Source organism: Canis lupus, chromosome 1 (genome assembly GCF_048164855.1).
Source record: "Canis lupus baileyi chromosome 1, mCanLup2.hap1, whole genome shotgun sequence".
NCBI lineage: Eukaryota > Metazoa > Chordata > Mammalia > Carnivora > Canidae > Canis > Canis lupus.
The window spans coordinates 55,531,389-55,556,907 of NC_132838.1; the positions used below are offsets into that span (position 1 = coordinate 55,531,389).

The 25,519-nt window shown below is 46.6% G+C and overlaps 1 protein-coding gene across 4 annotated transcripts in view; it reads right to left on the minus strand.

The window, feature by feature from the left end:
• Window positions 1–25,519, minus strand: part of RPS6KA2 (ribosomal protein S6 kinase A2) — a 345,946-nt gene that overhangs the window by 224,912 nt on the left and 95,515 nt on the right. Inside the window, exon 1 of one of the 4 annotated variants that reach the window (XM_072830527.1) lies at window positions 1,918–1,983. The exons of the other annotated variants lie outside the window; for them this stretch is intronic. Coding sequence (XP_072686628.1) covers window positions 1,918–1,968 — 51 coding nt within the window. The 5' untranslated portion in view covers window positions 1,969–1,983. Of the gene's footprint in view, window positions 1–1,917; window positions 1,984–25,519 lie in introns of those variants that run through there. 4 annotated transcript variants of the gene reach the window in all.

The following is a 25,519-nucleotide window of genomic DNA, read 5'->3' on the forward strand; positions in this document are numbered from 1 at the left end:
TGGGCTGAAGACAGGGTTACCTGTTCTTTCCATTTCATCAGGGAAGTCTCTCCAACAGAGGCCTCCAAGCATTCCTGCCATGGACGGGTATTCCCTAAGTGTCTTATCTGGCACTTACATCTCAATTACTGTGTTTTATAAAGAACATTAACTAAATGAAGACATTGAATAAATGCTTGGTTAGCTTGGTCATGAACAGTGCACGGCATCTGTGGGTTTATAGAATATATCCTTCATGGTTTTATGACATGATAATAAAAGTAAAAAATTTAAGGGGCATCTGGGTGGCTCAGTGGTTGAGCATCTGCCTTCGACTCAGGGCATGATCCCAGGGTCCTGGGATTGAGTCCTGCATCGGGCTCCCCACAGGGAGCCTGCTTCTCCCTCTGCTTGTGTCTGCTTCTCTCTGTGTGTCTCTCATGGATAAATAAATAAAATCTTTTTTTTTTTAAGTAAAAATTTTAAAAACATTTTAGGTGCTAGCAGATCTGGGTGTCGACAGCTCATTTTGGGAAACCTGCACTCTGTCCTGAGATACACAAATGTCTGTGACACGCAACAGGTGTGGAAACCAAGCAAAGAGAAAGCAGGTGACACAGGAACCACCTGCTCAGTGTGCAGGGTGGGCCCAGGCCTCCAAGGCCCTGTCGAATTCCTTCCTTTCTTCCCTTCTGTTTTCATGGCTCCAGCAGCACAGGTCTCCCTCACCTGTGGTTCTGAATGGACTTCCAGGTGTCAATCTCTCTGCACAGACCCGTGTGAGGCCCGCCAGGCTGATATTCCCAAATAACTGCTTCTGTGTCCCTCCACACCTAGCGGCCCCCTCTGCACCTGCCCCCACACCTGCGTACCTGCTGTCGGTCTGTATCGTTGCAGGGGCCAGGGGGTTAGACCCCCTCCACGATGCTTCCTTCACCACTGTGCCTACTCCACCCCACATTTTATCTGTTCCCTGTTATTACCACACTGTGCACGGCACACCCGGCCCTCCAAAATCGTTTCTCTTCAAAGGGATTGGAGGCCCCACGGGTTTGAGGCAAAGGTGCATTCCAAGTAACCATGCTAAGTATGTTTCTGGCATTTTCTTACCCAGGCATTTACTTGTTTATCCACAGATTGGAATAGGACATTAAGAATCCCAGAAGGCTAGTAGGAAGCTGGCCAGGGCACAGGCCCCCCGCCCCCGATGAGTAGCCACGGACCAATGAAAAGTCATCCTCGTAAGTGAGACCAGTAACAGGACAGGGAATCACGTGTGGGGAGAGCGAATTACAAATTATTAAAGACACGATTACATCGAAAGGCATCTCAGAGAGGGACTAGCGAGCTGGGCATGAGGGACCTCGCGGTGACATCCCACAGAGCCAGCCTGGACCGTCACCTGCCAGCACCCGCCGTCTCAGAGGAGGAGGAGAATGTGGGATAAAGTAAGCAGAGAAAGACCGGGTGAGGACAGAAGTGTGAGAAAAAGGGGAAAGGAGCAAACACGGCTCAGCCTCCTACCTTGCGCCGCCAGCTCTGGTTCAACTAAAATCTCCCCTTGCTGAAAAGCAAGCACGGCAGCGCGAGGCCCGAAGGTGGGCCGGGATGCACAGTGCCCGGCGCCAGCCAGCTCAAGGGCGAGATCGAATAACGTCGGGCAGAGAACGGACGCGACGCAGGACGGGCCCCTCGTGCAAGCCAAAGTTTAAAGAAAAACAGAAATAATGGAGAACGCGTTTGCACCTAAACAAAGAAAAACACAAGAAAAGCGAATGCTTCCAGAAAATCACACGCCGTCTCGTATCAAATATTAAGCGAGGGTGGGGGAAAGGTTACAAATGTCACGGATGACTTTGAAGCACGAGTCCCTAAGGGGCTGGCAGTCCCGGCTCCCGATGCAAAGCGCCTGGTGAAAACAGAACGGAAGGTACTTACTAACAGAGCCCCATAGAACTTCGAGAAGGCTTGCCGGAAGCGAGAAAGCATAGTGCCCGGGTCAGCGACCAGGGCCCCCAACCCGGGAGCCACCGGCTCCTCCTCCTCCTGGTGGAGCGTCGCCCCCTCCACGTGTCAGAGCAAAGCTCCCCGCGCAGAGGCCGATCCTCACCGGGCGGCATCCGAGAGCTGCGGGCAAGACGACGGTGAACCAGAACCGCTTTTAGTGGCTGACCTAATCCGACACCTCGGGGTCATTTACTTAATATAGGGACTGCCGTTTCCACTGGGTGGCAAGTTAGCAAGGTTGGCCACCTGTTCTGCTGCGCGTGTGCCCAGCCCGAGGGGAGCCCGGATCAGACGAGCCGCTAACGCCGTGCCAGTGGCGGTGGGGGCAGGACGCACACGGTCGGCGGGGAGGCGCCGGATCCCAGCTCGGATGGGGCTGCCAAACCCGCGTGATGCTCCTTCCACCGCCTGGGAGGCCACGGGGCAGGTGGCCCGGGACGTGATTGTTCTGGTCCTTAGCATTGTTTCCATGCATTCTTTTCCGGACGCTCTATTTTTGTCATTTTCAGACTCTGATCTCCGTGAACCCTTGGTAGGGCCTCTGCTAACGAAACCTAAAACCGGGAGAATGTGAGCCATGCACCAGCGCCACGCGGCTTAATTGCAAAGCCACAAAGATTCCCTGTTCCTGTGTCCGATGGCTGTCCTTGGCCTCCCCACATCAGATCCTCTCTCCAAACCTCCGGCCACAGATATCCAAAGTGGACTCACACTGTTCATGAAGTGGCCTCAGCAGTTTCGTGATGATGGAGTTTTTAAAAAGAAACGTCTATACCATTCGTGTCCACCCCACGGCTCCTTGGAGGGACGCGGTTGGCTGCTTTAACGTGATGAGCTGCTTTCCCTGTTAACCCATTTGACACTTCCAGCCGTCCCCACCAGGTCCCTTGTCTGTGCTTTCCCAAATAGCAGCTAACTTGGTGTTAGCAATTTTGGAGAGAAAGCCAAGAAAAATAGGAGAAATGCACACACAAAAAAGTTCACGGATGCGTGCTCTTGCTTAGACACACCTCTTAGCTCAAAGTGACTGAGCTGGTTTGCTGAGGGAAGGAGGGGTCAGGACCTCAGCCTACATGCCCTTCATTATTAATGTCACTCTGTCCCCCCGCCCCGCCCCCCACCCCCCGCCAAGGGCTTCTGCTCCCGTTTGTGATTCTCACCATTCTGTTGAATGACAAAATTAATAAACATCTCTCTCACGCGTCATTGCACATTGTTGCTCGTTGGGAATCTGTGTGCCATTTTTAACAAGAAGACAGAGAATATCTTCATGTCCCTGAATCTCCACAAAGGGGTGGCCCGTCCAAGTGCTCTTCACCCCACACAGCTTATCTGCCACATGGAGACCCAGAAACCAAAGAAGGAATTTCCTTCAGCAAGTCAGGCCTCTGCAGAAACCACCTGCTCAGCCTCGTGTTCAGGTGATCGCTGAGGTCAGGAGAACGGGCGTTTCTTCTGAAGGAATTTGCTGAGAATCTCCCCGTTTGGACCCGCCCGTCTGCTCACGGCCTTCCAATGCAATGAAGTCACTGTCACCGCAACCACTGATGTCGCTAACCCGCTCAGCTGGGGAGAGATTTCTAGTAATGTTCCAGCTGAAGACAGGTGCCAAGGGTGGCCTTGCAGGGGTTCCGCTCCCATCTTATGAGGGCGTGCCTGGGTGGGGTGACAATGTAGGTCCTTGGAATCACAATTCCATGACCCTGGAGGGTAGGGCGTGCTTCAGCCCTGCTGTGGGGACCCCTGACCACCAGGTGGCCTAACTACCATCCACACACTGCTAAATGCAAACTGTGTCTCTGGCTGCCCGGTGTCCTCGAGCTCCAGAAATCTGTACCAGCCACCTGCTGATGGAGGCCCTGGTGTCCAGCAGGCAGCATGGCCCCCAGGGCCCCACAGTGGTTCCCCCTCCCCCACTCACTGCTGTGCCCCCGACTGCCATGGCCATGGCACGTCCTCCACCCCATTACTCGGGCCCAAACAAGGGCCAGCTGTTTGGGGTCTTTGGCTTTCATTCATGCACTGACTCAGTCTCCTTGTTGTGTCCTTAGATCCACCATCCTGTGTACCTGTATGTCCCTTGATGTCTGCAGCAGTGCGCCCCGGGGCCCTCCATTTCCTGTCCAGTCATCCGTTCTCCACAGTGTGACCAGATGGACTTAAAAATCTCTCAGGCCTCTGTCATCCTCAGTCCCTCATCCTCACCTCTACCCCTGTGGCAGGGATTTTCCGACCTGGAACACCTCTCCTCCAGCATCCTTGGTCTGGCCTACTTCCTCCCTGCTTCCAGGTGCAGAGAGAGTTCCAGGGGGTGTGAGGTCCCAGTCCTTTCTACCTCTGGGGTGTCCTGGGTTACCCTGTATGGCCATAGTTGTCCTGGTCTGTATCCCCACTGGCCTTTAGGGGACCAGGGGAGTGCCTTGCCTGCTCTGCATACAATAGCACCCCCCCACACACACCTAGAAAGGAGGGGCCCCTGCCCTGGGCTATGCTTTAGAGAGCCTTGCATTGCAAAAAACATGAAAGAATGTGCATGTGCAGCACAGCCCACAGCCCTGAAGGTTAACTGTCCTGATCAGCTCTGTTCTGGATCCCAGAAATACTGTCCCAAACTCTTATCCCACATCTTCAAGACCCAAGAAGGTGGACGCAGTGGAGAGGAGTTGCCAAGGGACCTTGGACACACGCTGCTCCAGGTGGGGCAGGCTTAGAGACTCGGAAGCACTCAAGTGAGAGCAAGGTAGGTTATCACACCCACCTCTCAGGGGGGAGGCACCAGACTCTTGGGTGTCACTGCCCCTCTGCAATAGTGCCACATATTTTTACTTCTCTTCATGCTCCAACTCATGGTGTGTGAAGTACTCAGAAACCACTACGAGATTTGCATGAATTGTGTGTGGCAACAGAGTGACATTTACATCATGAAACAATTCACATTACTCTCAAATCTGCACATAGATCTATAAGTCTAGGGCTACACATACAAAATCAAGAATAATGAGGACTGTTGAATATAGCAATGTTTTTAAAAGAATTTATTTATTTATTTATCTATTTATTTATTTATTTATGCAAAAGAGAAAGAGAGAGAGCACACACGCATGAGTGGGGGAGTGGGTAAGGGCAGAGACAGAGTGAAAGGGAGACTCTCTGTTGACTAGGGAGCCAGACACAGGGTTCATTCCCAGGACCCTGAGATCACGACCTGAGCTGAGGCTAAGAATCAGACATTCAACCAACTGAGCCACCCAGGCACCCCAATATTGCAATATTTGTGAAATGAATTAATGAGTTCCTTTCTCTATTGAGACAGAAGATACACTAAGTTAACTCACACTAACGTGCCACGTCTCTCGGAAGATGATAGCTTTGAGGTATGCTTCCCATCCACACTGAGAGCACTCGGTTGCCAGAACACAAGGCTCTGGATGCTGGCTTCATCCCTGGATGTCTTTACCACTCCTCCCAGCACAATGCTAGCTGCCGATGTGATTAGCATGTTATGCATAATTGTCCTTTTGCACATCCATGTATCTGAGAAATGTGCATGAGTCACTTGGGCTGTGAAATAAACTCGGGAAAAGCAGTGGCAAGAGGAAGAGAGCCAGCTTCGTGGAGCTCTCATTCTGGTGCAGGAACATCACTGAACAACCAACCGCAGGTTATATACACAAACACCGTTGTCAGGAGGCTGAGCAGCCAGTTACCTGCAGGGCAGGAGGCCCACGCCCCAGGCTGGAGCAAGTGTCACCAAAGCTGAAAACCTGTCTACAGGTGAGTCAGGATCATCTAGGCCAAGAAAAGTGAACAGAACCACCTACACAAAGACAAAATATCAGGGATAACACAAACAACAGAGCCCGGGCCAGCGGTCCCGAGAAGGCGGTGTGGCTGGAACGGGGCCGAGCAATAGGACCACGTGAAGGTTTTAGTTAGGGTGTTTCTCCGGGTGTTAACTGGCTCTGACCAGGGAAAGACTGCAAGAGGAGGAGCCAGACGGGTGGGCGTGAACCAGGGCTGAGTGAACAGCAAGGTTGTCTGGGACCCCATGGGTGGGAATACCACCTGGATTGGTCAGTGACTGCATGCAGGACGAACAAGATTGTGAGGTCAAGAGCTGATCATCAGAGACCTGCCCTGGGAGCTGGAGGCACAAGTATATTCAGATGACAGGTCCCTTTCTATGTCCACTCCAGACTTACCGTCCAAGCTTCAGATTCATACGTCCCCTCTCTGCTGGGAACGTTCATTCCACTCTTCCACAGAAACTCGACTAACACACCCACAGCTGAACGCCTCATGTTTTCCCTGAACCACCTATTAAGGTAAACAGCTCCTCCTCCATTTTTCCTCATTATAGCAAATGTTCCTACCATTTGCTAATCATCTGTGATGGTTAATTTTCTGTGTCAACGTGACTGGGCCACTGGGTACTCACATATTTGGTCAAATATTATTCTGGGTGTGTCTCTGAGGATGTTTTTTTGCATGAGATTAACATTTGAATAGGTTGACAGAGTAAAACAGATTATCCCCTACCAATGTGGGTGGGCCTTATGCAATCAGTTGAAGTCCTGAATAGGACAAAAGGGCTGATCCTCCCTTAAGTAAGAAGTAACTCCACCTACCTGACTGCTTTCAAGCTTTCAAGCATCAATCTTTTCCAGCCTTTGGACTTGAATTAAAACTTCCTGAGTCTTGAGCCTGCTGGTTTTCAGACTGCAAGTTATATCATGGGCTCTCTTGAGTCTCCAGCTTGCTGAATGTAGAAATCAGGACTTGTCAGCCTCCACAATCACATGAGCCTCTTCCTCATAATGCCTCTTTCTCTACCTCTCTCTCTCTATCTGTATGTATGTATCCTACTGGTTCTGTTTCTCTGGAGAAGCCTGACTAACACATCAGCCAAAGAGGGGAAGAGGTTGCCTAGAAAGAAGGTAAAGTAAAGAACAAAACACACCAACCAGCCCTAGAAAAACTAAGGTAAGCTACAGGGTACCACATGGTATAAATAAACTCTAGAGTACACAAAGACATAGAAATGAGCAGGATTCACTGAGAAGTCAGATAGGCTGGCACTCAGGCTGGGCTGCACCTGGGCACCCAGCCAGCTAGTGAGAGAACTGTCCCCCAGATTCCCATCCTGCTAAGCGTGGCTGAGTGGCTGAGCTCAGATCACTGGTACATGCAGGGGACTGATGTGACCCTATAACATCTCATTGAAGATGGAGTCAAGGTCCTACATTTCCCTTTCTGTCTTCTGAAGGGTGGAAACCCTATCTGAGAAGGATTCTGTTTCACCTCCATGGACAAGGGCCACACCTTCAAAGATGGTGCAGTGAGAAGATGGAAGAAATCCGGGTCCCTGAGTGACCTTGTGGAGCTGAGCTTCCACAGCCACCTGGGCCGTCACCTCGGGACCCCCTCCATGACAGATTCAATCCTTCCTGATGAGAATCACAATGTGTTGGAGTCTCTCTGTTGCACTGAAGCACATCCATGGATTCAGCAGCACAGGCCCCGCCACAGTTTCCTCCAAAACAGGTGGAATGGATGTGGGTATGCACACTCACTGCTATAGCTGCACCCCAAAGAGCATCTCCACATAGCAGACTCTGGGGAGCCAGGTGACAAGCGGTGGATGGGAAGGCCCAGTTGGAGATGAAAGGAGGGCGAAGAAGTTAGAGGGTCTGGTTACAATGACTCACTGTGACGTGGAGAAGAGCCTAATTGCAAGTGGCTAAGCTGTACTGCATGAGATTTCAAGAACCAAGAGGTTTTAAAAGACCTTTTACTCAAGTTGGAGCTTATTCCTCATGATGCTGCAATTGGAGATTTTTGTTCACTCACCTGCTGTGTTTGCTGTCTGCCTTTCACATCTGTCCTTTTCCAAAGTGTCCCTGAAAAGCTGCATATGGAATCACATTGGATTTAAAAAAAATAATTTCTCTATTTTCCTTCTCATGAGGACCCCAAGAAGTGCACCACCTAAACTGTGCCCTGAGAACACCTCCGCTCCCTTGGTAATTATTTCCCTCAGGCTTTGTCATCATCCCTGTTTCATAAGACCTGCCTCCCCGCAAGCTCAGGACACATCCAAGTGCCTGGCTCTTTGTCCTTGACACATGGCCCCCTCCAGCTCTCCTTCAGACCCTCCCGCTGCAAACCTCTCCCACTTCCTTCCTTGTTGTGTGGGCTTCTGCCTATGACTCAGATTGTCCTGCAGCCACAGGCCATTGTTGGGCTGGGGGTGCACACAGCATCATTGTCTTTCAAATACACATCTCTCTGATGGGATGAAACTTTTAGGACTCATTTCACCAAGCAAAACAGGTAAAATCATGTTATTACCTGTCACTACGTTAAGTGTCCCACTCACAGAATGCCTGTTACAGATGGATGCCGATGGCTAATATATTGATTAAAACATGCTTTCCCAATTATGTCATCATGAGAATGACCAGACACATTTCGAATATGACCTCTCTTTCTTGTCATAGGAGAAGCGAGTTTCTCCATGGGAGGAGGGGTGACAGCTTTGTTTGGGCTGATAACGCATCTTACATACAGGGTTCAACTCACATTAACTAAGACCAGTTTGTAAATCCAAAGAATATACAATTAACTTCATTTGGAGGCTCCGATGTGGTTTTACCAAGTTGCCACACCTCAAATAGAGACACAGCCGTGAAGAGGAGTTCATTGGTAACCAAAGCCAGAGAAGACCCGTGGCGTGCCCCTCAGGCCGGGATGACTCTGGAGGAGTGCCTTGCATCCTTCACACCCATGTCATTAAAAATACATCTTTTTCCTCCTCCAGGCTTCCTCTCGGTGGCTTGACAATTCTTCACGGAAAATATATGACGGAGAAAAACAGTGCTACATAGCATGTGTGATCAAAGGACAAGGGCTTTGTGTGAAAGCACGCGATGCTGCATTTGCTGTGATTACAGTCCAGGAAGGCTGGCCACTCCCAATTTCTTGTCTGCAATTCAATTAACCTAATGTGTACCTTTCTGCTTTAAGGTGTTCATTTTTTCTACGTGAAAAAAAAAAAAAAACCCAAAGAGAATGGAAGAAATGATGAGAGTATAAAATCTGACAAATGGGATTGTTTGGTGTATCTTCCTCATGTGACATCTGTTTCGTGAGTGCACTTCCTAGCTATGGTCTTCAAAAGAACGTAAACTGATTCTGGGTATTATTTTCATGTTTTAGAAGAAATGGGATCACATTTCTCACAGATGATCAGGTTGGAACTTGATTTCACATAAGAGATGAGGGTTACATCTGGAGAAGAACCGCCCATCCCTTGAATAACTGGGATTAGTTTACCTGGATCGTAAATAACACACATTTAAATATCCCTCACAGGTATAGCAATCTTAAAATAATCTTAAGACAGGTGTTGATAACAGACAGTAAATAGCCAAGGTGATTCAAGGTCAGTTTCTTCTTCTAGAAGCTTCTGCAGATAATCAGCATCTCCCAACCACCTGCCTGACCCTTTACAAAAGCAGTGTCCTGACATTTGCAAGCTACTGATGAAAGGCAGCCTGGTTTGCTACGGGTATGTTCTACAAATGCATTTGTAAGGGACGGAGTTGGGACTGAGTAGGCATGAACATCATGGCAAGGTCACAGTGGGCATAGGCAGGCTTCTGTGGCACTTGGAAGGCGCCACGCTGACTACCAAGGATGCTAACACAACTGGCAGGGCAGGACACAGAAGCCTATACTCATGAACGACATCTGCTGAGCCACATTTCCTGTCCTGGTCCTGTCTGGCCTCATGATCAGCCTTGAAAGTGTCAGTGTTGCAAGACTCTCTGGGGTCTTCAACGGAAGGACTGAGCACAGATAATGTTCCAGGACACCCACTGTTGGTGTTATTCCATTTTGTGCAAAGCCTGTGACTGTCTCTCTCTGACCTCGCTCCCTGGTCCACCACCCCATCTGTCCTTGCCTGGCCCGTCACCAAGCTGCTTTATTTTTCTCTGTATTATAGCAAAACTCCATGTGTATTGCAGCATATTTCATTCATAAGGGATCTGATATGTTTTTTTCTATGCAAGGATTGTTAATTAGGATTATTATTATTATTATTGGTTAGTGCTCTGGTTGCAAAATTTCTGAGATTTTGAGTGTTCTACTGCAACGCAATATTTCTTCTGGCTCTTGCTGTTTTCAGCACATGATTTTGCACAAAGTCATTACCTTTAAGTGGTCCTCGAACTACCTACCCCTCTGTCTCCACCACCACCATCCTGAAGCAAGCTGTGGCCGTCCCAGGCTTGGCCCCCCGCAGCAGCCCCTCACGGGGCCAAAGTGGCCTTACCAAACACAGGTCTGAGCACATCACCACCCTTGGCACAAATGCTTCCAGAAAACAAGGAGTAAAAGAAAACATCTTCAACTTGGTGAAGGCTATATTCCCAAAACATTTAGTAAAGATCACATTTAATGAAGAAACTTTAAAATCAGGAACAATGATGCCCAGTAATAACAAGTGTTTAACCTGGTATCAAAGGTCCTTCCTTACCAAAGTAATGAGAAGGGGGAGTGGAAGGAGGGAGAGGGAGAGGAGGAGCGGGGAGAGGAGGAAGGGGAAGAAGAGAGGATGGGGAGGAGGAGAGAGAGGAGGATGAGGGGGAGAGGAAGAGAAGGGGGAGAGGAGGAGGAGGGGGAGAGGAGGGCAAGAGAGGAAAAAGTAGAGAAAGGAAGAGGGGAGGAGGAAGGGAAAGAGGAGGCGAGGAGGAGGCTTGAAAAGAGGAAGATCAAAGACCATTCTTGCAGGCAGATGACATAATCCTAGCACAGAAATCCCAACAGAATGAAGACACTTCAAACTAAGGAGTGTTAAAAAATGTTGATGGATATAAAAATTAGCTTGAAAATCAATAGCATTTCTCTACGCCTATAATAACCAATGAAAGTTTTTTTTATCAAACGTATGTGATAAAGTTTTTGCCAAATGCCTTTTCTGTATCAATAATTGCATGGCTAATGTGATGATAAATGAGAAAAGAGGGAAGAACCTGATCAGACAATAAGAAAACCATGAATACAGTTTGGAGCAAGAGAAATGCATGTAACTGTAACTGGCAATATATAATAAAACATAAGTCATTGAACATTATCAGAGAGAAATAAAGTAAGGAGATGCTACTTTACAACCGTCGTGTCTATACGATCCTACAAGTCTGACAGCACCCAGAGTCCGTGAGCGTGGGCAGAAAGAAGGACCCTCACACACCTCTTCTGGGAATGTGAGGCACCGTAACTGCCCTGGAGAACATTCCAGCAGTAATGCAGGCCACATGCCAGTGGAATCTGTGACCTGTCCATCCCATGCTGTGTGGCCTGGAGACCCCACCCCAAAGACTGTAAGGCCACATGGCAGGGGACAACTACTGAGGCAGGCTTTAGAAGCCTGGGAGAGAAATACAACCCTGTGACAACAAAGTAAAATATCACACAGCTACCACTCCAGTCCACACGAGCACAGAGGGGGCACAGCAGAGCACGTCCCCAAGGCCGGGGAAGAGCCCATTACTACATCCTGTGCCTTCAATAACAGTTGTGAAGCTCTGTGTATGAAGTCTTTAAAAATGTTAAAAAGATTTGATAATGATCTTTAGAATTGTTGTCAGGGTGCAGATGGTCAAATGGATAAATTCAATTTAGGGAAAGAGTATTACCAAAATTGAACAAGGCCCAAGATATCTGTAATTAGTCTCCAGGAAAAAGAAGATTATCCAGAAAAGTCAAGAATAAAGAATGCTCACAGAAGTTCATAGGAAAGGGGCAAGAGACAGCATCCAGTAGGCATCTACCTGTGGCAGGCCCTCGACGTAGCTCGCACATGTCAAATGATGGAAGAAGTATGAAATTAAGTGGTTTATGAGACCCAGGACAGTTCTGAATGAACAGTTCCAGAGGCATGGCAAGAATTAGATTGGCAAGTTAACTGCAGAACTGCCTAATTATTTTCTTTATTATTTTTATTGTTTTCTTTAAAGAAGAGAATTTTTCTTGCTGGTATTGTATAACCATAAGAAAAAAAGGAAAATATTCTCTAGTATAATTAAATCTATGTATTTACATTTAAATTCATATTTAATTCATTAAAAAGTTAGTGCTCTCTGTTGGATCTGAAAAAAAAAAAACCTAATTGAACTCAGTATATTTTTATCAGTGAGTACTAACTCGGTTGGAACCAATATCGGATTAAGCTTGATGCCAAATTAGGGTTAAAATCACTTTTAAGAATAGTTACTTGGAGGGGCACCTGAGCAGCTCTGTCTGTTATTGATTTCAGCTCAGGTTATGATCTTGGGGTCCTGGGGTCCAGCCCAACGTCAGGCTCCCTGCTCAGTGGGGAGCCTGCTTCAAGATTCTCTCTCTTTACCTCTACCTTCCCCTCCCCTTCGTGCTCTCTCAAATGAATAAATATTTTTTTTATTTTTAATAATAGTTACTTGCTTTCCACAAAAAAAAATCGTATCTCATTGAAAGTTAAGCTATGCTCAATGATTTCCTTTATTGGGATATTGTAAAATGGTCAGATGCTAAAAACAAAAAACCAAAAAAACCCCCACAATTTTGGTGTAAGCAGACATAACCCATTTTTTCTCCCCTGTGATGCTTCCACAAAGCAGGAGGGCAGGAGGTGCCCAGTGGCACCACACAGACAAACACGTGCTGCCCTGAGTGGAAGCACACAGAACCACGCAGCATGTGCCGGGGACACGGGCAGGCCTCACTGGTAATTAAGTAACTGACAGGTGTGAACTCACTATAAGGTTTCACCACAACGGCTTCCTTTCCAAACAATCGAAATCTTTTCATTTTCAACTTTAATTACATTTTCAGAATAGGTGATTTCTCAAACTGGAGTCTCTACCATCGATTACCACGGGCAACAGATGATGGAAACAGGACATTGTACCACAAAATTAAAGGTTATTCAGCACTGTGGATTGAGTCGAGCTAATTATGTAGACAACTGGGAGAAGTGAGAAACACAGGTAATGTGCTGCTCAGTATGTCAATATTCAAAGAAGAAAAACAGAATTATCATCACACACATTCTACAAGCCAGGAGCCTGGATGATGGTTATTTCTCACTCTGTCACCTACCATCGCTTGCCCTTGGGATGTCACTTCTCATGATGGGGGCTCAGTGACCTCTTACCTAACACAGGCAGTTGTTCATGCTGCAGACCTCACTGAGTGTTTGTACAGGGGTGAGGGGATGACACCTGCAGGGTGCTCTTCACACAAATCTAACACTTCACTACTTTTATTAATGGAGGAAGCAGATCCATAGTCCCAGAAGCCAGAAATAAAGATAGGGCATGTACTCAAGGATAACTACATGCGGAGGAGGAAACTAAGACTAGTTTGGTTTTACTTTAATCTCAGATCACATTCCGCTTCTGATCATCATTATTCTTTACACCACCTCTGTCCCATGAGAGTCAGAATCGCAAATGAGATTGGTGAAGAACAAGATGTGCAGGTGGGTCGGGAGGATTAGCAAATGTCAAATAACAAAAAGAGAAAGAAGGGGAGGAGTGAAATTCGATCCCGGCGCATTCTTTAGCCAGCTGTGTTCAATCTTTCGCTGCCATCGTCCAGATTTATAGGTGCATAAATGTACCTTCTATTCTCCAGGATGGATTTAATTATTGTCAAGAAGCATTTTTCAAAAAAACACTTCAGTTTCTGTGTCGGCCTCTGACTCATCACAGCTGAAAACAAATTAGAGGTTGCAAAGGTCCCTGTCGTGTACAGAACAACTGTGATTTTCTAAATGGAAGGACATCTTTAAACATCTGAGAGAGCTTTGATTTTCATACGCGCCATATTCCATATTTAGCCAGAATCTGCCATAGAAAGTCATGTGCAAAATCCCGAGGGAATACTAATCACACCAGTGCAGCTCGAGTGTATCATATCCATGTCTTGAGTCATCCGTCTCTTTTTCTCCTTTCCTTATCAATCACCTGGTTTACTGCTGTAAAGACACTCTTCTGATATCATCTTGGGCATATTAGCTAAAGAACGTGTAACACAAATCTCTGAACATCTGAAAGATTCGGTTCAATTTTTCTATGAAAAATTTCCAATCAGAAGTTCTGAAGGTAAAACTCTAGCCCTGCAGATGCTGGGGCTTTAAATCAGTAGTACCTGATTTAAATGGATACCCAAATGTTGCTCCCAGCACTATTTTCCCAGCACAACACGCTTCATCCTGTAATCCTCAGTCCACTTTCTTATGCAATAATGTGTGCGTGCATGCACCTCATGTGAGTGTGTGTGGTCATACATTGTCTCTTTTTATTACATCCTGGGAGCATATATATTACATATACAGAAGACTGGACATGTGCTCTTTTCACTATTCCTCTCATTAAGAACAAGCAAACACTCTGGACATCTCATAGGAAACAAACATAAGAAGACTCTGAAATGTGTAGAGAGAAAGGCAGGTCAGCTACACACTTTGGGACCTGAGGAACGACACGATGGTCAGGCCCTGGGTTTTCTTTTTGCCTTGTGTATTCCACACCTGGAACTGAAGAACCCAGCAGCTCCAAACACCAATGGGCACAGAGGAAGAAAATTAGAAGCCCAAACAAAAGCCTGACCTCTCATGTGGGGGAGCCTAGAGTCCCTCTAACCAGGCCATAATGAGGTGCCCAATAACCCCACAAGGGTGGTGTCCACCACCCAATGGGCATGAAGGCTCCAACCACTGCTTGGTGGTAATAAAGCCACACCTTCCTTTGGCAGAAGTGGAGGACATTTGGGAGCCAGAACACCCCCTTCTGTTCAGTAGCAACAGACTCCAACTCAAGAGTCAAGAGGAAAAGGGTAGTCTTCCACCCCTATCTGAAGTAATGGGGTGGCACTCCCACTTCCTCTGCTGGGATGGTGCTTGAGCACACCACTTAAACCCCAGTCTTAGAAAGGATCTGGGGTCTCATATCATAGTAACCAAAAGTGAAGATTTCAACAACAACAAAAAAATCACACATCACACCAAGAACCAGGAAGATTTCAATCTGCATGAAAAAAGACAACCAATAGATGCCAAGACAGAATGACAGAAAGGTTAGAATTATCTGACAAAGATTTCAAAGCAGCCATGAAACAATGCTTCCACAAGCAATTGAAAACAGTTGAAACAAATGAAAATAAAGACATCAATCCCTCAACTAAGAGACAGGAAATGTTTGGAAGAACTAAGTGGAAATCTGGAATCTGAAAAATAAAGTAATCAAAATAAAAAGTTTGCAGTTTGGGCCTGATAGCAGAATGGAGAGAACAGAAGAAGGTATTGGTACAATGGAGGATAAAACAATAGAAAGCTCTCCCCTCCATATCTAGAGAAAAAGCAATATCAACCCAAAGCAAGCACAAAGGACATAAATACATACAAATAAATATGAGGAAATGAATGAATGAATAAATATAAACAAAGAGCAGTAATCAATGACATTAAAAACAGAAAAGCAATAGAGAAAATCAATGAAACAGAGCTGGGTTGTTTTTTTTAAAGATCAATAAAACTGACAAACTTCTAACAAGACTGACAAAGAAGAGAGAAGGAAGAAGAAGAAGAAGAAGAAGAAGAAGAAGAAGAAGAAGAAGAAGAAGAAGAAGAAGAAGAAGAGAGAGAGAGAAAGCACAAAGTAGTATCAGGAATAGAACAGGGGGCATCACTACAGATCCTGAAGACATCAAAGGTTAATAAGGGATCCAGTTGAGCACAGAGATTTGCCATGGCAGATGAAATGCACCTGGGATGGACACTGCTGGCATGGTCTACCTACAGGTGGATGGACCTTTGTAAGAGGCCCACACAGGCTTGAGAGGGAAGTTCAACGTCACCTGGGCAGGAAAGTCTGGATGCCACGCCCTTGGAGCATAGTGAGAAGGGAAGCAGGGCAGATTCTGGAGGAGCACATCCTCTGGTGAGGGACAAGGCCAGACAGGTCTCCTGAGGCTCAGGTCCAGGGACAGGGGCTCCTCTTGTCCAGATCTAGATACTATGCTACTTAAATTTTTTTTCTTTGTTTGTTTGTTTTTCCTATTGACAGGAGATGACACTCATAGAAAGATACAGAGGACTACTAGGAACTTGGGACTAAGTTAACACGCATTGTATAGACTTATATAAGGCTCTACAGCTGCATCATTCACTATTTGACAAATATTTCTGGGGTGCCTGAGCTGAGGCAGGAACTGGGCTAAGGTTATGGGTGGGCGGTAGAAAGACACAAGAGTAGCAGCCTAGGGAGAGAGGTACCAGGCAGGAGCTCCACACACTGAGGTGGTCGCTGCTCTCCTCCCCCCCACCCCATGGTCTCGATACAGCACCACGAGGTCCACAGATTTGCTGTGTGCCTACGTGTCTAGAAGATGTATTGAAACCAGAGGGCTCTGCTTTCTTAATTCTTCATCACGTATGCTACCATGTGTTTTATGGGTAGACAAAGTTGACCTGAATCACTACTACCACACAAAGTTTATCCTGAGTTTTCTTATTTTATTGGAAAGGAAATAAGCCATGCAGTGTGTCAGGCATGTCAATTAGAATATACTAGTACATATTCGAGGGCTGACCCTCTCAGATTCTCCACCTGGTGGGTGTTCTCAAGGAGATTCTCCACCTTGACAGGTATGTTGAATGACTTGCTCGGCTACCCTCAGGTGGGAGGCGAGATCCTGCTGTGAACAAGGGGGGAGTGCCTGATGAAGGAGGTCTGCATTCCTGACAGCTCATTTAGAAATTAAGCCAAAAAACACAAGCACAGATCAAGAAAACATAGTCACGCGATCACGAGGAAGGATCCATATTCCATAGAAGTTGCATCATTGGCTTGCAATCCGTAGGATGGTGTATCTCCCTGACACTGAGGCTCCTGCTCTAGCACCTACACTCCCCGATCCCCAAGTCCTGCTCACTGCCCTAGTCCAAACACTGCTCCCATCTGCTTTCTTTTCAGACTGTAGGAACCCTAGCTGTACAGCTCAACTTTGTGGCTGCTGGATTCCTATAGACCAGAACACACAAATCCGTGACTGGATTTCACATGGAGAAAGAGTAACTTTTTTGTTGTTGTTGTTTTGTTTTTTAAAAGCATACTTGATTAATAAAATGAGGAGGAAAATAAATCTAAGGGATGCTAAGGGGGATGAAAGAATAGATTTTCATCTGTGCAGGTGGACCATGCAGGAAAATAGGCAGCAGCCACTGCTTTATGCTCTGTTCTTTTAAGTGAGATCTGGGTCACAGCCCTGGGCAGAAATGCAAAAACAGTCATGCATGGTATGGAGGGAAGACAAATAATAGGAATATTGAGGACTGGCTGAAAACACAAAAAGGACAGAAGAGTGAATTACAAGTCCTAGAAGTGAACTCATTCCTGTCCTGATGCAATCATTCGCTCAGATTCACTCTCTTAGCAAGAAAAAAAAACCCATAACACTGAGTCTGTGAAACATTCAGTGTGAAACCAGAGGCAAAAACAAATAAGTCTCGCCTGTGATATCCTGGAGGTCAATTTTGGTCGCATCCTTTATAGAGGTGGCAATGTCTTGGCATGATATTCTAGAACTAGAGGAAGTTGGCCAGCTGGTTAGGGCACCCACGAGTCAGCCCATTGCTGTTTTCTACAAAGTCCAGCTGTGGCATCACCCACGTCAACCCCACTGCTGCCACCACACCCAGCCTAAAACCCCACTGCTCATGCCTCAGCTTCCAACGTGGCTTCCTGGTTTCAAGCACCCCGCTGGGCTAGTCTGACACCCTGCTCCAACTGTGTCAGTTCCCTGGTGGACCCTTCCTGCCCATCACCCAGCCTAACCCCAACCCCCCAGTACCATACAGGTCACCCCTACATCCTGCAGTGGACGAGCTGGGGAGGGGCTCATTTTCCAGTTTTATTTGCATGCTACTAGCTTGAGCCATGGGACACACTCTCACACTGAAGGGACACTTTGGGTCACATTTGGGTTCTTGCAATAAACCACAGAAAAGCCATGTGGCTCAGCACTGAGGCCTGGCCCTCCAGGCTCACGTCTTGAGAAGACCCATCCATGAGACAGAACACGTAGGGGAGAAAGAAGAAAGTTTATCTATGAGCCTGGGACAGGTTGAATTGTGTCCCTACAAAAGATCTGTTGAAGTCCTACATCCAGAACTGTGAACGTGACCTTATCTGCAATAGGGCCTTGGCGGATTCATGGAATGAAGATGAGTCATCAGGGTGGACCCTGGACCAACAAGCCTGGCTCCTTACAAGATAAGAAGACAAAGATGCAGAGAACAGAGGGCCATGGGACGGGGCAGGCAGAGGGGTAGTGCATCTACACGCTGGGCGCACCAGGCATGGCCCCCAGCCCTGTGCTCGGGCCGGTTCTTCTTTGGAGCTCGTGGAAGGAAGCAGCCCTGTCTTCAGGCTTCTGGCCTCCAGACCACAAGAGAATCAGTTTCTAAGCTGCCTTGTTCATGGTGCTTTCTAACAGAAGCCACAGGAAACCAATACCACATCTTAGTGAGTTTTTGTCAAAAGGCACAATTTGGCTTCAGCACCCTGTGTTCTAGATTGTTCTCTTCGGCCCGAGGGCCCAGGCCTCACTGCCCTTAGCACTTGCACAGTGGCCATGCCAGGCCTGCCTCACTCCTGCCACGTGCTTCTCTCCTGGATGCAGCCCAGGGACTTGCTGGCACAAGCGGCAGGACACATCAAGCACACAGCTCAGGGGCGCCTGGGGGGCTCAGTAGGTGAAGTGTCTGCCTTCGGCTCAGGTCATGATCCTGGGGTCGTGGGATCAAGCCCTGTGTCAGGCTCCCTGCTCAGCGGGGAGTCTGCTTCTCCTTCTCCTTCTGCCCCTCCCCTGCTTGTGCTCTTTCTCGTGTGTCAAATAAATAAACAAAACATTAAGAAAAAAAATAATAAAAGCACAGCAGCTCAGTGCCAGTCCTGGACAGCACCTTTGCATCATGACAGTTAGTGAACAGAAGGAGAACAGCTGGGCAGGAGGGCAGGGTACCTCCTCTTGGCCCCTCGGTCAGGCTTAAAGCCAGAAGCAGGAGTCCGGTACCATCCCTCCCCATCGCCCCTCTCTGCACCTCAGCTCAGGAAAGCAAGGATAGCCCCACCTCAGGAGGAGGTAACTGGCAAGTGCAGCTCTGCTGTTGAACTGCAGTTCCAATGTGCCACACGTGGGTTCTTGCCATTGGGTCAGGTGGACACATAAATACCAACAAGAAGGCCACCAGCCCCATGCTGCTGCCTCTTAGAAAGGAGTACACCTGGGTGGGGATGGGCAGAGTCAGGGAGGGTGGTCAAAAGATATAAACTTCCAGGGATAAGATATATATGTCCTGGGGTGGAATGTGCAGCATGGTGACTACGGCTAATAATACTGGGCTGCGTACTTGGAAGTTGCTAAGAGAATAGATTTTAAATGTTCTTACCAAAAAAGAGATGGTAATGAGGTGATGCATCAGAGGTGTTAGTGGGAGCTGTAGTGATAATCGCCTTGCAGGAGGATCAACATGAGCTACAGCTCACTTAAACTTGCCACAGCATGGGCAGGACAGTTACGTCTCAACAAAACCAGAAAAAAGGTAGAAAGAAAAGGCAGACTCCTGAACGAGAAAAATCTAAAAACAGATCCAGGTATGTGTAAGACTTTAGAGCATAAGCAATGTCTGAAGTCAGAACACAAGGAAAAGGTTGTAATAACAAAGAATAAGCAGTTTGGAAAAAAAAAAGTTAAATCCCTAGGATACATCTTAGAATTCAAAATGCCAGAAAAATTAAGTCTAACTATGAAAAATTAACACTGAAGTACTTAGAATAAAATAAGGCTGAGCATCTATGTCATCTTTTGATGGATGGGACTTTTCGAAGTATGAAATCAAGACTAAATTTAAAACTTTCGGATGTCAAAATAATATAATCAGAATTTAAACTTCAAAAAAATATTTGTACCATGCATAACAAAGCCTCGATGTGCCCTCGAAAGAGCTGCCACAGATCAGGGAAAGAATAAAGAACCTGTGTCTGAGCAGAGCAGAAGGAGCCAGAGTGGGAGGACCGGAAGCCCAGGGTGGAGAACGAGATCTGGCGGGGAGAGAAGGGGACAGAGGTGGAGTTCAAGAACAGAGTGCTGGGGACGGCTGGGGGCCCCGCACACATACAGCCTATCTGCTTCAGTTCCAGAATGTTCCAACATGACACATTACCACACTGCAAATGCGTGTCTTTCATAATTAACTTATACCTGGGGCAGATATATTAGATATAGATTTTTGCAATCATGATTGTTTTATTATTTGTCATCTCCTTACACAGACAAAAAGAGCGTTGTGAGTCTACCTTCACTTCCTTTCATTAGCTTTTTAGTTGTGCGCACCAGGGAACGGGGGCAGATCTTATCTGTGGCAGGCTGTCACTTGGCCGGGCGGATGGCAAGTGACAGATGCCGGCCCGGGGAGGACATTAATGCCTGGCAGTTCAGCAGGAAACGCTGCTCAGCCTCATGCGTCAGGCAGGACCTCAGTTTCCAAGAGGACATCTACACCAACTCATCGGGGAAAAAACTAAAAGCCTTTGAAGACAATTTTCCCTTTAAAAAAGGCTAATCGTTCCACGTTCACTTGAATAAAATAATCTTAGGGCCATATCAAAAGCTCAACCAATGTGTATTGCCTTTTTAATCATATAACAGAATACACAGATATCTGAAAATACAAGTCTGTGCACACATTCCCTTTAAAACAGTCAAAAGGGAATCCCTGGGTGGCTCAGCGGTTTAGCACCTGCCTTCAGCCCAGGGCATGATCCTGGAGACCCGGGATCGAGTCCCACGTCTGGTTCCCTGCCTGAAGCCTGCTTCTCCCTCTGCCTGTGTCTCTGCCTCTCTCTCTTTCTCTGTGTCTCTCATGAATAAATAAATAAAATCTTTTAAAAAAAATAAAACAGTCAAAATAACTTGACCCCCAAACATGGAGTAATGACGATGTGTTTCCCGGAAAGTAAGTAGCAAGTATTTCAAGAGACATATCTCACAATCTCCCCGACTGTTGCAAGATGCCCGCATCCTCATACCCAGGGAGGCCACTGAGACTGGACATTCTGAGACCAAGTATATCTCAGCCACTGACCTTGAGTTCATGAAGAGTGAAATTCCATTTTTTTAAACCCATGAAACAGGTCTCGAGCCTGTTAATACAACAGGGGAGGGGAAAGGTTGAAGGCTACAAATCCAGCCCCTGGCGGTTTCATCCCTGGCCTGTGGTCTGTGTACATCGCGTCCGTGTATGCATGAACAACTGAACATTTGTTATCAAGAATGGCAGGAAGCAAAGATCTTGAGGGCTGTTTACTAACCACATGGAAGAAATCCTCATTTTGACAGAGGTTGATTCTGAAAACAAAGCCAACAGACCATGGCGGCAGTCAGCAAGATGTCCCTGAAGAGGGCCAGCCTCTGTCATACTCAGCCATGTCACTTCTGAAAACGCCCGTGGACAACAGGTCAATGAATGGGTGTCTGGGGTATAATACTTTATTAGAACATGAAATTTGAATTTCATATCATTTTCATGGATCATGAAATTTTTTTAAAAATTTTTCCCCTAGTTGTTTAAAAAACAGTAAAACTTACTCTTAGCTCATGGACCACACAAAGACGGGAGGTGGGCACTGGTCTGATGTCACTGATACGGTGACTCCAACCCTCAAGGGCAAACAAGGGGCTACCATTTCAATGGTGAAACCCAGAATGAACCACAGCCAACCTGTGGACATAATTCCAGAGAAACCAAGAGGAGGGGGTTGCTTCTTCCTTGACAGAGGTTTTGGGGCCAGACGGCAGCCCCTCCTAGGCACTTCCAGGTGGGGCTCCAGGTGGGGCTCTCCGTGGGGTGCACCCTAGTGCTCTTCCCTTCTGGTCTGTTCTTTTATTTCTACCTGGTCCTTAGCTGCCATTTCCCAAAATGGCCCCAGGCACTCAGCATTTTCTTCCTTTTTCACATCTCACAGAACCTGAACATGTGCAAGGGTTGGTACCAGTAAGAACGTTAAATGAATTGATGCCTGCTTCAAAGTATGCGCACCCCACTCTACCACCTGTCTCATTTAATACTATCACTTGAACAGCACAAGTTGTCTGTAGTGATTTTTCTGGGTATCCACTTCTATTTTGAATGTTTTTCTCAACCCCTGTGATGGTTATTCCGGATCTGGTCAAGAGTTTGATTAGACATTCAGAAATATAGATCAGAAAATAAGTGTACTTCACATTCTGCCTACTTTTCATCAAAACACTAATCAATGGAGACGCGAGCAATCTCATCATTTTTCAGATTGCAAACTACTACTTTCTGCTCAGGAATCGCAAGGCTGCATGATTATTAACCTTGCATTCTTTCTGATAAATGTCACCCTAGTAATACTGGTTAGAGCACATGGAGGAGATCTTGTAAAGGAATGTTCATATTAAAATTTGCAAATTCTATGTCCCAACATTCAACCATGATCTGCAGAAGGGAATTCATGTCAAATTTCTCAGAAATGACAACTTTGGGATACATGGGAGAAAGAACTTCAATCTGAACATTTAGCTGGTTTAAATCCCCAAGCTCCCAAGTCTTAAGAGCTATTTTTTTTTCTTTCTCTCTTTTTCTTTTTCTTAGAGAGAGAGTGCAAGAGAAGAGAGGGAGGGGCAGAGAGAGACAGAGAATCTCAAGCAGACTCCACGCCCAGTGTGGAGCCCAATGCGGGGCTTGATCTCACGATCCCAAGATCATAACCTGAACCAAAATTAAGAGTTGGTAGGATGCCTGGGTGGCTTAACAGTTAAGCGCCTGCCTTCGGCCCAGGGCGTGATCCTGGAGTCCTGGGATCGAGTCCCATATCAGGCTCCCTGCATGGAGCCTGTTTCTCTCTCTATGTCTCTGCCTCTCTCTCTGTTTCTCTCATGAATAAATAAATAAAATTTTTAAAAATTAAGAGTTGGATGCTTAACTGACTGAGCCACCCAGGTACCTCTTAAGATCTATTTTTTAATTATTATTGGCTTTCATTTTTCATCATAATAATTCAATGCATATTTTAAATTAATAGGACACCATAAAATGGACATATTTTCATTAAACAAATATTCATATTTTAACTAATAAATATTCAATTTTAACTAATATTAACCAAATGTTTGGTGACGCCTATTCAACATAACTACCGTTTAGTGAACTCCTACCATGTGCTAAGAACATGGTAGATGCTTTATAAACTCTTGGATAGGAGCATGATATCAATTACAATATTGATCTTCCAAGATCACGGCAAAGAATAGATTTCTAATAGTTGCAATGACAAAATGAACACGTTAACTAAAGGACTAACGTTTCCATGTCAGTGGTTGGCAACGAAAGTTGAAGGCCACCCACGTACTTTTCCCCAAAGTGAGCAGGTTAACCCAGAAGGAAACCCAAGGCTGTGTGACCCAGAAACAGAGCCATCAACCACCCCATAAAACAGCTTCTAAGAAAGAAGAAAGAAAGAAAGAAAGAAAGAAAGAAAGAAAGAAAGAAAGAAAGAAAGAAAGAGAAAAAGAAAGGTATTATCAAAGGGAATTAAGACTTGAATGAGAAACCAGCATTGAATAATTAACTTTTTGAGATGGTTTGAACGTCTTCCTCATTCAAAATTAAAGGAAAGTCTTGGTAATAAGAAACATGGCCTTGATTTATTCAATGTCTAGTTGGTGCTGGATATTTTGCAAACAGCTCACCTCACATTATTAGGGCAGCCCTGTTAGCTTATTATGCGCCTGGGAAGGAAAAGCAGGTGCCAGCCATTGAGGTGCTACAAAGCAGCAGAAGTGAAGCCCGCCTTCTTGCTGTTAAATCCTGGTGCACTGAACACCTCCTACATAGTGCCGAGTGTCCATGCCATAAACTCCCATAGCTGACCCAAGATATTTGAGGAGAAGACACTTTCTGAGAAGTTGCATGTTTGGTGTTAAGGGATAATTTCTCTTTTGAAAGTCCTGTAATGCACACTTCCCAGAAAACGGAAGTGGCTTGCCTGCTGTATAACACCTGGGCGCGCGTGAGTGCTCTGCTGCTATTTTGGGAGATGAGTAATTACTTATCGATTTCATGAGGATCTCAACTCAAAATCTGTAATTAAAGCTGCTGTGACTAATGAAAGGGTTTATGTTGAAACAATCATAGGCCAGGGCAAATTAAATACCAAAAGTGCACATGCTGGGGACATGGATAGTGTCCCTCAGGGTCCCTCTCCTTAAGCAAGTCTTCCAAAATGCTTGCAGCCACCCTGCACTCAGGGAGAGCACCAGAGAGGAAGCGCTATGATGGAGCATACCTAGAAAAGAATCTGCCAGCGGGACCTGGGCATGAAGTCCATCTTCTGGACACTCTTTGTTTCTAGCACACAGATGGGACACTCAGACTCCCTATTACAGGACTGGCATCAAAGGAGACTGTGTTGCTGGGAAGCCAAACCCACGCCATGGGTGGGGCTGGGTGGGGCCTGGTGGGGCTGGCAGGAGTCATTCTGCTGCCATGGACATAAACAGTCTCTGTCCGAGTCTGTTTCCACATCCTTAAGATGAGGAAGTTAGAGCCGCTGGCTGCGGGGTGGTCCCCGCTCTGAGGTTCTGCTGCTGTAATCTAAGGCTAAGGCAGGGGACCAGTTTGGGCAAGCAGAGGCTGGCGCGAGGAAGGCAGTGGGCAGAACAATGGTCCTGAGATACTCATGCATCATTGTTTACAACACAAAAACACCACAACCCCAAATGCCCATCTCTAAGGAAATGACTTAATACACCACGGCAATTTCCTGCTGCTGTTTAAAAGAATAATGGAGATTTACCTCCAAGACAAGCTGTCGAGTGGAAATAAACAGTTACTGTTGTAATTATATGAACCCTCTCAAAATACTACTGTATCTCTTACATAACCACATATAGGTTTCTAAAAATAAGAGGAAAATCACTCTAAAGACAGGTGTCCTTGAGGGGGGACAGGAATTGGGGTAGGATATACTTTACAGTCTGTGTAGACCCTTGCCTCATCTATAATGCTTATTTTTTCACAAGGTGATCCCATTCTAATAATAATGACAAATAAAAAGCATCTGGGGCTTCTGTCCCTGGTCGAGTAGCCCTAAGGCAGTTGGTGGCTCAGGATACTTGGCAAGCCTGGTCCTATGGAACTGGCCTCTCCAGCGGGACCCACAGCACCCTCAGGTCTCTGTAAGCACTTGGCTCTGGAGCAAGCAGATGTGGCATCCAGAAGAGGATGCCGGCCCAGACCCTAGGGCCCAGCCCCAGGACCCCCCTGGTCTAGCTGAGAGCCCCTGGAGATGGTCATGATTAGTTGGCCCCAGGCTGTGGAGGGACCCTGCAAGGAGGGAGAAGAATCCTGGATGGGACCTGGATGGGCCCAGGTGACTCTGGGGCCCAGATACCCCCGCCC